This window comes from Castor canadensis, chromosome 2 (genome assembly GCF_047511655.1).
Source record: "Castor canadensis chromosome 2, mCasCan1.hap1v2, whole genome shotgun sequence".
In the NCBI taxonomy this organism is placed as follows: Eukaryota; Metazoa; Chordata; class Mammalia; order Rodentia; family Castoridae; genus Castor; species Castor canadensis.
In genome coordinates this window covers 63767406-63780690 of record NC_133387.1, presented here as the reverse complement: position 1 = coordinate 63780690, position 13285 = coordinate 63767406, and the positions used below count along the sequence as shown (strand labels likewise).

At 38.4% G+C, this 13285-nt stretch overlaps 1 protein-coding gene across 6 annotated transcripts in view; it reads right to left on the bottom strand.

Moving 5' to 3' along the window:
* The window catches only part of Magi2 (membrane associated guanylate kinase, WW and PDZ domain containing 2), a 1413820-nt gene that overhangs the window by 167323 nt on the left and 1233212 nt on the right, over positions 1–13285 (bottom strand). For all 6 annotated transcript variants that reach the window (XM_074064888.1, XM_074064889.1, XM_074064891.1 and 3 more), the window contains exon 12: positions 8312–8501. In XM_074064888.1, the coding sequence (XP_073920989.1) occupies positions 8312–8501 (190 nt within the window). The remainder of the gene's footprint in view (positions 1–8311; positions 8502–13285) is intronic.

Below are 13285 nucleotides of genomic sequence, written 5' to 3'. Positions count from 1 at the left end.
TGACCCCCAAATCAAATTAAAGTAAAATAAAATAAAGAGACATAGTTTTATAATATAGTTGAGTCATATGAAGACTATAATTATCACTAACTTTTTTTTTTGGTGGGACTGGGGTTTGAACTCAGGGTTTCTTGCTTCTGAAGCAGGCACTATACCACTTTTGCTCTGGTTATTTTGAGAACTTGTTTGGAGGAGCTTGTTAGTAGGGGAGTGCAGCTACTCTTATATCCTTGACCAAAGAACGGTCTTCCTCTATTGGGGACCAGGGGACCAGTGTGAGCTTTGGGAGGGACACATATGGAACAGTGAAGAGGAAGGGGACACCTGCCTAGCCAAGCAGATCAACTGAATCAACCCTGGAGATCAGTGGGGTGACAGATGTCACAGCCAGATCACTTTCACATCCTGCGCTGGTTATTTTGGAGATGGAGTCTGGAGAACTAGTTTCCTGAGCTGGCCTCAAATTGCGATCCTCCCGATCTTAGCTTTCCAAATAGCTAGGATTACAGGTGTGAGCCACCAGCACCTAGCTATTATCACAACCTTAAAAACTAAAGTAAGACTAAATTTTGATTGCTTTATTACTTTATTTTCACATAAAGATCTGACCTCACTCAGTGAAAGCATTATTCTCAGCCCTGCCCGGTAGGCTGTGTTTTTACAGTAAAGGCAAATTAGTTGTCTAGCAGAATTATTATTTTTAAAAGAAACTTCATGTTTACTGAGACTAGGATTTTGAATGAGGAATACCCTTTCATCAAAAAAGACAGACCTGTGTCAGGGATAGAAGATTGCTACCTAATAAATGCTTCCATTAGGTGTAAAACTGACATTTTATATTATCATAATCTTACTAGGACCTACTTGCCATCCAGCAATTAAATTCCATTTACTGAAGCCCTGATGATCTCATATTTATTCATGAAAGTACTTTGGGTTACACTGTCAACTTGTACTACCAACAAAATGCTTTACATACTAAATAACTTTCAAGCAAGGACTGATTTTAATCTACTTTTCACACTTCTCTTCTATTACTTGTCTAATTCCAGGAGCACTAAGTTTTAAGTTACTGAGTAAAATAAATTTATAAGCTACAGGATTGGATCTAATTTCTAAAATACACAGGGAAAATATGTGCTGTACTACTTCATTTTATTGTCTATAATACTTAGTTCATATCATGGTAATTTCTTATTTTAAAAGGAAGGATAGAAATATAAATGCTATCATAGTTTTTTAGAAAGCTACTCAAAGATGCCATTTTTGAAATTAAATTTCCAAGTTAATTAAAATCTATGTATTAAAAATGGTAAACACAGCCTAACTGGATTTATTGATTTCTGTTATCAATATATTACAAATGCAAAGTGAAGCATAATATACTTTATTAGACGCTCCAGCTAAAAGGCATTTTTTTCCCTACAGATCAAGTCATAAGGATAAATCACATCAAGATCACAATAATGTGCCTCATGGGAAAGAGGTACAGAAATTTAACCTTCCTAGTACAATTGAGGCACTGAAAGAATATTATCAAATGTTTTTATGTCCTTTTATGAGTCTAATGCTAAAGTCACAAGTAAAAGTGTGACACAGTCGTGCTGGAAATGTCAAATGGGTCAAGAAAGTTTTCCATGAGCTCATGGATGCCACAGCTACAGGTAGCCATTGAAGGGGTCATAAAAGATCATCCTCACATCTGAGCACTGGTCTTAGGTGGAGCCCTGGCCTGAGATTCCTAGACAGTGCTGATGTTCAATGGCCTTTTAATTAAGTATCTTTCTTAAATGCATGTTCTTTGGAGCACAATCTTAGTGAAATAGTAAAATAAAATGATATGCAAATGTAGCTGTGGCATCCATGAGCTCATGGAAACCTTTCTTGACCCATTTGACATTTCCAGCACGACTGTGTCAGACACTTAACAAAGATTTAAGCAGATGAACTTGCCCATCTTCAGAGCCCTTATTTGAGCACCAGGGAGAGCGACTTCTTTGTGTGATGTGGCTCCCCTACCATCACTTTCTAGAGCCCCCAGGGCAGGCTGCAGTGGATAATATTATCGTTTTGCTCCATCTTTCCAAATGGCTCTGCCGTTAGGAACAACTCCTGCTCACCAATAACAAGGGAAGAACAGCTGAAAATCCAGTAACTTAGAAATGTAGCTACCTTTTTGTGATCTGTCATGAATTACATGTGTATTACGGTACTGAACAATGAAAGAATTCAATAGTGAACAATGAACAACAACAGAGATAAATCAAAACCATAGATATGCAAAACATGACTGTCCAGTTTTGACCTGCTATAATTTATAATTTCATTTCCGGTGTAGCACTGTGAAACAGTTTGCTTCTCCATTATGATGGCCTGTGGTTACTTTTGATGGCTACTTTTTCTCTGACACTCTTTGCTTATTATGGGTTAATGCTTTCTAATTTGTGGAAAGAAAAATTGATGGCGTAAGCTTTTGTTCTGAAGAACTTTCAGAGGAATTTCTGTTCTAAAGAGGTTATGCAATAAGGCACATTATACCATACGGATCCTTGACACTTTTATGATCTTACATTTGAGTGATGTCTTACTGCAAAGGAGTGTGGACACACTGTGCCTCATAAATTGTTTATTTATAATAACCAAGGTTCAATGTGACAAGAAAAAAAAGTTGGGGCAACTTCAGTTGTAATTCATCTTGGGTTCAAAGCAAGGGACAGAACGGTGAGGGCAGAGTTTCAGGGAGCAAGGGTTTTTCCTGTCTTTTCTACTTTGCATCTGCTTTTTGTTCTGGCTTCCCAGACTGCAGTGCGGAGCATGCCCAAGAAATGCCTCATGAGCTGAGGGTAAGACAAACCTTTAGAATAAGCCTGGCCTACAGGAAAATGAAGTCACAGGAAGAGGTGCTCCTTCTTATATCTTCACGCTTTCATTAGAGAGGTCAGAATTGTATTTTATAGGATTCTAAAGTGACCCACACTCATTTTCTTTGGGAAGCACTTGATACTGCCTTGGCAGTCATTAGAAGAAGCGTGATAAGCACTAGGTATAACCTTTTCTAGGGGCAGGAGACAGGTGACATTAACTCCCTTTTGGTTCTGTGATTATTGCTATGTTAATCTGACTTTATCTCTATGATAAGAATGAGAACGGCACAGCATAGTACTTACCTGCTTTACCAACCCTTTTATTCTCCTTAGTTTGCCCTGATCTAGATTTGTACATTTATACAATTTCTAGGGATGGGTGGAGTTCACTGGGAGTTTGGCAACCAATACAAGCTACCACAGAAGAGTTTACCTCCAGTTAGGGATAAAACATGTAGAAGCAAACATATAATTAGTCAAGAACGGTGGGAGCAGGGAGTAGCTCAAGTGGTAGATCATCTGCCTAGCAAGTGTGAGGCCCTGTGTTCAAACTTCGGGATCACAAAAAAAGTCAAATAAGTTAACTTAGTTTTCTGAGTAGATATTAAAATTTTCATTAGTGATCTATTCATTTAGATCTATGCTTTTCTTTGTAAGATGGCTATTTCTTGAGTAGAATGTGTAATCAAGAGAAACCACACAATTTATCATTCAAATGAGGGCAGTCTGGAGAGTGACATGAGAGCTATTAATAATTATGCTGGGACAACCCAGACCAAGACTGTCCCAGGACAACTCTCAGATGTCATCACCCTAGATGGTCTCATGGGTAACTAGATCATTAAGAAAAGTTTCCTATCATATCAGAAATATGTGATTCATGCAAGTACACAGACACCATAGAGAAAGAATTGCAGGAGGAGAGGAGAGGGGAGAAAACAGAGATGCCTTTAGAAATACTTATTTTTCCTGTTGCTAGAAATAGTATACATGGCTCACTATTAGGAATGCTTACAAAGAGAAAACTCAAACATTTCCTCTTGTGATTGCAAACAAAATGCAAGTCCTTCCTTCATGAGATTCATGGGACAAAGACAGAGAAGAGAGAAGTCCTAAACAGCATGGTTTGTTTCACTGAACAAAGGTGGGTATTTCCCTTTGCTTTCAATTTTTGAAGCTGCAAGTAATGGGGACAGCAAGAAGTCAGTTATCAACAGACCACACAAAGAGAAATTGGTGATTGTCTAGATCTTTGGTAGTGAGGGAGGGAGAGAATTGGTGATATAGGGTGATAAATGATCCAAAACCTAAAACTTTTTAAGTGCCGACATGACTTCACAAGTGGACAATTCTACAGCTGATCTCACGTGGTGGTCACAGTCAAAACATGGGCACATTACAAAGAATATATAAAAGTAACCTTAGGCTATGTGCAGAAGGTGTACATGAAACAGAAGATGATTTTTGGGCTTAGACTTGGGTATCATTCTCAAGATATCTCATTATATATATGTGAATATTCAAACATATGAAAAATCTAAAATCTTTAACACTTCTGGCCCCAAACATTTCAGAGAAGGAATATTTAAGTCTGTCATGACGTAAGTCAATGCTTAATCAACATGAAAATCTAGAAGCCTCATTGGCCAAAACTTTTAAAAAAGTTTTTCTAGGCATGGTTCTACCTCTTTGCATATAATCTTAAAGTTATAAGGAATTGAGTTAGTGGGGAAAGTTTTCTTAGAGTTTGACAATGACATCTATATCTACCACATATTTTCCTGATTAAATATCAATTTTGCAATGGAGTTTGGGAAACTACCAGTATTATAATTATTTTTACAGTACCTTTCTACACACTCAGCTGCTATTTGCTGTGTTGTACAAAGCAGCTTTGTTCAGGAATTATTTTCCTATGTGTTTGTTGTGTCCCCAAATTCACTGTAATCTTCTAATGAGCAGAGATGATTTTTTGTGAATTTTCTCTCATGGAGTGCATACTAGAGTTCAAGACACATATTGAGTGTTTCCTGTACTCTTGTTGATTGATGTGGAGCCTGGAGGTGCTACCTCTGGGCACTGTGCCTAATGCTCTGCAGTCAAAGACATTGCCTGCCTGCCAGGTGAAAGAATCTTCCTTTCTCTGTCTTGATTCCTATGTTCTCATGAACATAGGAGGTGATTCTGTTGTTTCTAGATTTCCTTTCAAAAGCATGCACCTGTCGTGTTCTATTTCATGTGGTTCTAGTATCCTGTGGTTGTCTGGGTTTGTTTAAAATTACAAGATTTTTTTTTAGAATGCATCTTTATTAAGATGTCCTGTGTATGCACATTAAAACGTTAGCATAATCTAATTATGAGTCAAATGAAGCACAGCAGTATTTCCATCATTTGATAAATTTCCATCATTTGCAGGGGGCTGGTGACTTGAATCCAAGTATTTCTTGACAGCCTTGATAGAACAAACATTCTGTAGCTCTGTACAACTGTGGGTGGAGGGCCATCTTTTTATTTGGTAACTGCAACCTAGTTTTGAGTGTGACTGCAAAAGTCTCTTTAGCTTTAGACATGGCTGTAAGGGAGAGAATCATGGGATCACTACCAGCCAGGGAAAATGTCAAGGGACTTACATCTTTGATTAGGATTCTCTTCTACATGTCCCCTGATCCCAGTGATCTTTTTTTTACTCCCAGGAAAAAGCTTCAAGACACAAGAATAAATAAAACCAAAGCTAAATGTTATGCATGTGATTCAAGAGCAGAATTGGTCAGTAATCAAAATTTCAAATATGGGCTTTTTGTTTGGGTTTCTATGTTTTATTATCACTGCATTAAAATAATCTTGTTTGAAAGTAAGAACTATTTTTTGCAGTTCTATTATTTTATTTTAAAGGCATTTTTCTTTTGTTTTTGAAATCTAAAACTTAGTTGAAGATAAGAATTAGATGGAGCTTTTAAAACAGTTAATTGCTTTTTAGGTATTGATCTAAAAATTTAAGTGAGAGAATGAAACTTTTTCATACTGGACACAGGAAATAGACAGAGGGCAAAGGGCCATCATCTTATTTTTAGACAGTCACTGCCTGCAAGCAGAGAGAAGTGTTGAGCTGCCCAGGGACCAGAGAAAGCAGCCCTGTGCTCTTTTGGTTTGCTGGCACTTCAGGTGTAGAGCTTTTCTTACCTTGACGTGATTTCTGTGTTTTATTCACACTCCATTTAGTGTTATGAAATAACATGATAGAAGGGGAGAAGAGGAAAGGAAATGAGTCCATTTTTGGTTGCTTGAGACTTATGACCTGAAAACATTTCTGTGACCTCAGAAACGTGAGAGAGAGCTGATGGAAAGAAGAATGTGGGCTCTGGTGGCATGGGCACCGGTGCTGGGGTGGGAGTTGGGAAGTTTGTTTTCCTGTTGCTGTAGAGGTAAAGGGGGGAAAAGAGCTCCCAGAGGAGGATGGGAATGAAAGCTATGGGAGGTTAAGATGTGGGTTTGCTCAGTTTGTTGCAGGTAAAGAGCAGAAAGGCACTGAACAGAAATGGCACCACAGGGGCTGGATAAAGAAATCAGAATTGTTTCAGGGTTGTGTTAGGGTCATGTTCTATTCCTGTTCAGAAACCAAGGACATGGTGTCTCAGGCAACTGTAGAGAGAAGACCAAGAATAAACACCAACATGGCTGGCCTTTGTCCTGAATAATCAAGCTTGGCACTGACCAGGAAACTGCAAAATGATAGTGGCAAATGGCAAATGAAGGGACAAAACCCAGGAGGAAGCCTGTCCTCATGCTCTCTAAATCTAACCAGAACATTAAGCAAGCCAAGGATGCAGGATGATATGGATCTCCCCAGTGTTGAGAGCAAAGTGGGTGTTCCATAAATACGTGGTCACTGAAGCAGAAAATGGCAAGAACTGTGCTGATATCTTTTCATATTTTTTCAGGTTAATGAGCACTGCATTTATACCTTATGCTATACTACTAAAAATGCCTACTTTGTTCTTACTGTACTGTAGCTGACATTCTAATGATACAGTCCTCTAAAGACATTTCTGGTGCTCATCCAGATGGGGAAGAATGACACACACTAACTCACATGTAGCTGATTATTTAAAAGTGTGGGCATGTGGACACTCGTTTTGATGAAAATGATTTCTCAATGGCTTGTTGTCCTAACTATTTTATCAACCAAAATTACTTCTACAAAGTGTTGTAGAGGATGGGGAAAAGGTATTATGTCTGTTTTTCCCTTTACCAGCTGGGCGCATAATTTTCAGCCCCTGAACTCAACAAAAGAGTAAACAGATTTGAGATCCTCTGAGATCACACACAATTTAAAGCCTCCTATTCATGCTTCAGATGATAAAATTGAAAACACTGAAGGGAAGGAAGTCAGCAGAGTATAAATGATGGCATCAGGGACCAGGCTGTTTTCACTAGGCTTGGTTTCTTGGTCATTTACTCAGGTTCTTATTACAAAGTGTATTATATGTCCATGTCACCGAGGCTCTCCCCTCCCAAGGTGAACGAGATCACCTATAAGACGGTAGGAAGAACACAATGAATGTGCATGCAATATTAAAAGCCTTTGTTTTCTAAATACTTATAAAGTGTGATAAAATAACTCTAGAAGACCTTCAAATAGGACGGCAAATGCATACATGATATTTTAAAACAATGCTCAAATTCACCCAACTTCATTAAGTGGGAAGCAGAAGACTTGGGCAGAAATAATTGACACTTGGCTCTGGCCTGCTTTTGGAATCAATTGATTTCACGACTACAAGTTGGAAAATCTTGGCTGACATTTTCTCAAGGCCCTATCTTCATCAATGACTACCTTTAAGACTAAGAGAAAAATCTAAGCTTTAGACTCATGATTGGATTAAATAGATTAGAAGTTACAAACATTTCTTTGTTATGTTTTACTTAAAATTAATAACTCCCCCTCCAAAAAAATTCCTGATTTTCTTCAAAGGCTTAGGAGAAAAATGTAAGAAATAAAATTTAAACCCAAAAGATACAATAACAGTCTTCTGTTAGGTAGGAGGACACTATCTATTGTACAACTAGGTGGCTGTAATTAATAATAATGTATATTTCAAAAATAGTTAAAAGAGACATTTTTAGATGTTCTCACCAAAGATAAACACACTCTTTCCTTGGTATGCTAATTGGATTGATTTGATCATTTCACAATGTATACACATATTGAAACATCACATCACCCAAAATATATGCAATCACTGTTTGTCAATTTAAAATAAAACTATAAAAAAAGAGAGGAAACTCAGCTTTTAAAGAGAATTTTAAATCAGTTGATATTTTTTTTCTTTCTGAGATTCCTTTGGACCTCAGCATATAAAATCTTGGCAGATCATTCAACCTTAGGGTCTCCCAGCAGGGCATCAGCTATTGTGAATGTACTCTTGTTTTATGTGGCTTTCACTTACGCCTACTTTCATAAATGGCTCTAGATTTCTCGTAGAGCTCATAAGGGTCAGGCTTCCGTGGGTCAAAGGCCTCTGTTGAGTCAGGAAAGGAACTCCTGTGAAGGGCGGGTGGGAAGGGCAGGTTCTGCGGTATGGCCGGAGCAGATAAGCTCGTTTGAGGACTGCCTTGATTCTCCCATCGGTCCATTATCTGAAAAGTGAAGAAGAACAGAGAAAGTGGCTGATCATGAATTCTTCTCAGTTATTTCCCTTGTCACCTCTAAGTTAGATTTTCTTGCCTTATGCATTTATCCCCGCAAGAAATACTGAAAACTGATACACACGGCTTGAAAGCAAAGATTCTATTTCTATACACTAAAACATCTAGAATATTCTAAGCAAAAGTAGTACCTGACTTTTGAATGCAAACTTACATAACCTGTCACCTATTAGCTGGTAACCTTTAGCAAATCACTTAATTTCTCTGAGTTGTCATCTATAAAGTAAATGTAACATGTACCTCAAAACAATTTATGTGTAAGAGCTCAGAATGTATGCAACTATTCGTTCCTTTTCTAAGATGATCCCAGTTTATTACTCCACTTTGCTAAAACAGAAGATAAAGTAGTCTGAACACATTCATTTGACACTTACATGCATCCCAACAACCTCCTATACTTGAACATTCTACCGCTTCCCCTACAGATTGTAAGTATCATACGACTATCTGGGATCCAGGAACTGTTCCATCTTCTAGGAAGTCTCATTTACTTGTGGTCTGGTGATGTCTCCCCCAAGACCCTGCTGCTAGCTTCCCAGATGACCCTTCATGTGCATGATCTTTGATTCTCACCATAGTATTGTGAAGTAGATAAAGCAAGAATCAATATTCTTTTATCAAGGAGAAAGTCAGCTTCACCTTCATTCAGCTGGTAACTGACTCTCATTCCCATTCAGCTTCTGCTTTATTTTGAATAAATCTGTAGCATGTAAAAGTTAAAGCAGCCTAAAATTCTATACTGGGTCAGCATGGGCTTCAGGCCAAGGCCAAATTCCCCATCCAGTGGGGCATGGAAGGTACCTCAGGACCCACGTTCTGCTTACCTTATTCATACCCTCTGGTGGGTCTCTCCTAGTCCCTGGATCCACCAGGTTCTGTCCTGCCTCTGAAACTTTGCAGACTTTCTATTTCTCCTTCTACCTGCAAAGTTCACCTGTGTTCTACTCTTCCTTCTCTTTTTATCATTTTACTTGTGTGCTAGATGCAGAGGAAATGTCTCCTTTCCTAGGAGGGCTGTGATGTTTACTTGTCCCTCCCAAGTGCTCCTACAGCACCCTTTAACCACCCTGAGTATCACTCATGACACCCAACTGTAATTATGAGTCCATCTATCTTTCTCATTATTGTAATTCTGACACATAACGAGTGCTCAAAAATGTTCCTTTAATGAACAAATAAAATCATGTTTAAAATAGAGACATCTTTATTTAAAAAAACAAATAAACATCTAGCTCACAACACACTGATTTTTACAGGGCCAAAAGTTTTATCCCCTACTTCACTATTCTGCTTTTATTTCCACACTGGCTATATTTTGGACTGAGCTCCAACAGCAGTTCTTACCTATCAATCGTTAGTATTGTAAGGCAGGATAGAATGTGAGATAGCATGCATGTGTTTTCCTAACTGTGCACATGCCCCGTGAAACACCAGAAATCTTTGTGGCCAATGTCACCCACCTGGGACTTTGGCAAGCATTCAGGTCGATCCAGCAAACTGGGAAGAAATGGTCACTAACTCTTTATTTGAATTGTTTTGTGTATGGGCTACTGCCCAAGTTCATTTGAACAGTTTCTGTAGCTAACAAGGATGGATAAACCCTAGTCTAGTTCAATTCTCTCATATTAAATATAATCTCTAGAAGCTCAGAGACAGGCTTGTCTGAGGTCCAGTAGCAAATCTTGGTCAGAACCAACCTATAACTCTTAACAGGAGTGCTTGATTACATCATAACTGATTTAATATACTGGGAGGACAACTGGTAAATATGGTTAGAGTTCTAGCTAATTTTCTACTCAGTGAGCCTTTTGCTCCCATTTCATTCTTAAATATAAACTTCAAAGAAGAAGCCATTCTGGTTTTTTAGTCATTCATTCTGGGTGTCTTTGCTATGTTGTGGAAGGCCCCCATTTATGGCTAAAGGCATATCCTTTTTTAATTGTTCACTCTAACTGACTTTAGGCACCATATAGATGCATTGTGGCTGTGATTTTCTCCTTTCTGTTTCTAAACTTAAGATTATAAATGGTGGGCTGGGAGCATGGCAACTGCCTAGCAAGCACGAGGCCCTGAGTTCAAATTCTGGTACTCCCTCCTACCGCCCCAAAGATACTAAGTGCTAAAAAATAAATGAACTAGAAATATAGTGTGAGAGTCTGCAGCATCTCATTTGTCAACCTGAGACTTTGGTAAATATTTCTTTCATCTTCCTCTGAGGGCTTTCTGATACTCACATGTATTGTTCATGTATACTCACTGAAGAAAACATGCTTCAGGTAAAATATTGGTATTTCTAAAAAATTATCATAAAACTCCTGAATATTATGCTCTGAGCACTGTTTGGGAAGGTTTTGGTGTCAGATTGACACATTCTACAATTTCTGTAGTATGGAGAATGCATAATTAGTCAGAGTACAGTTCATGCTTAGTAAAGCATTTACAGCTTCTTGCTGTGACATTCATCAACACTTGAGTTACTCTGGGTTTCTCAAAAAACTGTAGATCAGGAAATCACTGTGCCCATGAAAAAGAAGACTTATATACCCTTCCCCCTGCTCTGCTTCCTCCAAATTGGGTTATCCAAGTCTTCGGCCCTGAAGACTATGGAGAAAACCATCTCTCTGTGTCAGAGGTCACTCCTTTGGTGGCCAGGTTGTACCTTCTAAAGGTGGGCTCTGTTGACTGCTCCCTACTTGCTGAGATACCTTTGTCTATAGACGTTTGCTTTGTACTTGGGAAATTCTATTTCCTCTGTACCTTCATGATCTCCTGGATTCTGGTCCCATCCCTTTGCCCAGGGCTATGGCCCTCACTTGTGCTACTTAATGTCTTCCTGGCCTTCACCTATCTAAAGTTTGCATTAACTTCCAGGCAGATACCTCTCAACCAGAATTCTTAATGGATATCTCTGGTGGTATCCATAGTTGGGCTGATATTTATAAACATCTCACCAGAGTTTGGAAAAATGGAAATGAAGGTGTTTTGCATATCTGGGAGACTCGTGTCTCTGCTGGCCTACGTGAATGAATGAATGAATGAATGAAAGATAACCTGGCTGTATGAAAGCAGTCATTGAACTATCAGTGGTTATCAGATATCTAAGCATCAAATAGTAAAACAGAAAAACCCCGTCATAGCTGTTATTAATTTATTTTGACCACAGTCTTTGATGCTCTGGTGTGCACAGGGAGTAAAAGTCTTATGAATATGCTGGGCTTTTTCCACCATACAAAATACTCTGTTCAGAATTTGTTTTCTTCCTATAGAGGCTGAGGTAGACTTAACCTACTACTGCCATTATTTTAGGCAGGGCTGGGAAGTGAAGGCATTTGGCCTGATTCTGTACTTGAAAAATAAACATAGAATCCCCACTGCCCCTTCCAGACAGAGAGAATGAGAACTCACTATGAATAGCATCTTGCTTGTTAAGCAGGAAGTGATTAAATTGGCATGGATTAGCTTAATATGTGGATCGGTAGACAGAGAGGGTCATTGAATGACACAGGACCAGCAGAAGGCTAGATCTTACCCAGGATAGTGTTTCCTTAACTCTAAGTATGTCTTCAGTCCTATTCAAAGTAGAATGTGTATAAGTGTGTACAATGTGGGTGCATTTGTTGTATATTTGTTTCAATTAATAGTTTGGTAAAAAATGTCCACTTCATAGATTTATTTATTAACAGTTTTTGAACAAGTGATCTGCTTTCTGTGGTACTAGAAGTTTTATGATTTTGAGCTCACCATGCAGAGTTACTTTTAAAAGCACCATACATGGATTACGTCATAGAGTTCTCACAATAACCTTGAGGGGTATTGTTTATTATATCTAGTTTACAAATGCAGAACTTGAGACATTGAGAGATTAAATAATGAGCTCAAGGTTACACAGCTACCAACCAGAGGAAGAAAACTTGAACCCAGGCAACATACTTTCAGAGTCTCCACCCTGAGTGAGCAGGTTACACATACTGCTGCTGTTATAGTCCTTAATTTAAAGTTTCTGGTAGATACATGAAGGACATTAAATCAAAAGCCTTCTACCTTCACTTAGCCTGGAGCCTGGAAGTGCAAGCTTTAGTTTTTGTACAGATGCACAAGTTTAGGATTAATTGTATGCTGAGTTCAGTAAAACCTTTTTTGGAATTATTGACTCTGGGTGTAATTACTATAATGACAGCAAACGTTGTAATTATGCCAAATGACATAATTTGTATTAATTTGGTACATATAAGGGAATTACTAGATTGCATAATTGTAGCACCATGATGAGGTTGCAAGGTTCCTTGTTAAATTAAATAAAGATGTGTAGAACCACAGAGCATGGATTTGAGTGTGGTGGTAGAAGGAAAGAACTGTTCAAATGCTAGATGAGATAAACTAAATTTCATTTTAAAATACCTTCTTTCAAAATCACATGCATCACTAAGTGATTTACTAAGCCCAAAGAGGACTGATTTTCCCATCTGGTGCTCTCTGTAGACCAGATGAGCCAAATTCTAAATGAGGAGCTGCTTGGTGAGTGTTATGCTTTGCCACAGAACCCTTCCAGTTATAAGACTTAGACATTTCAATTATAGTAGCATATTCTAAGGCACCATAAATGAGATACCAGAAAACTAGCCCTAGCTGTTGGGGCTAGGGCAATTAATAGTGCTATAGTTTGAATGTTGAATATTCCCAAAAGGTCCATGGTTTGGTCCCTGGGACAGCACTAT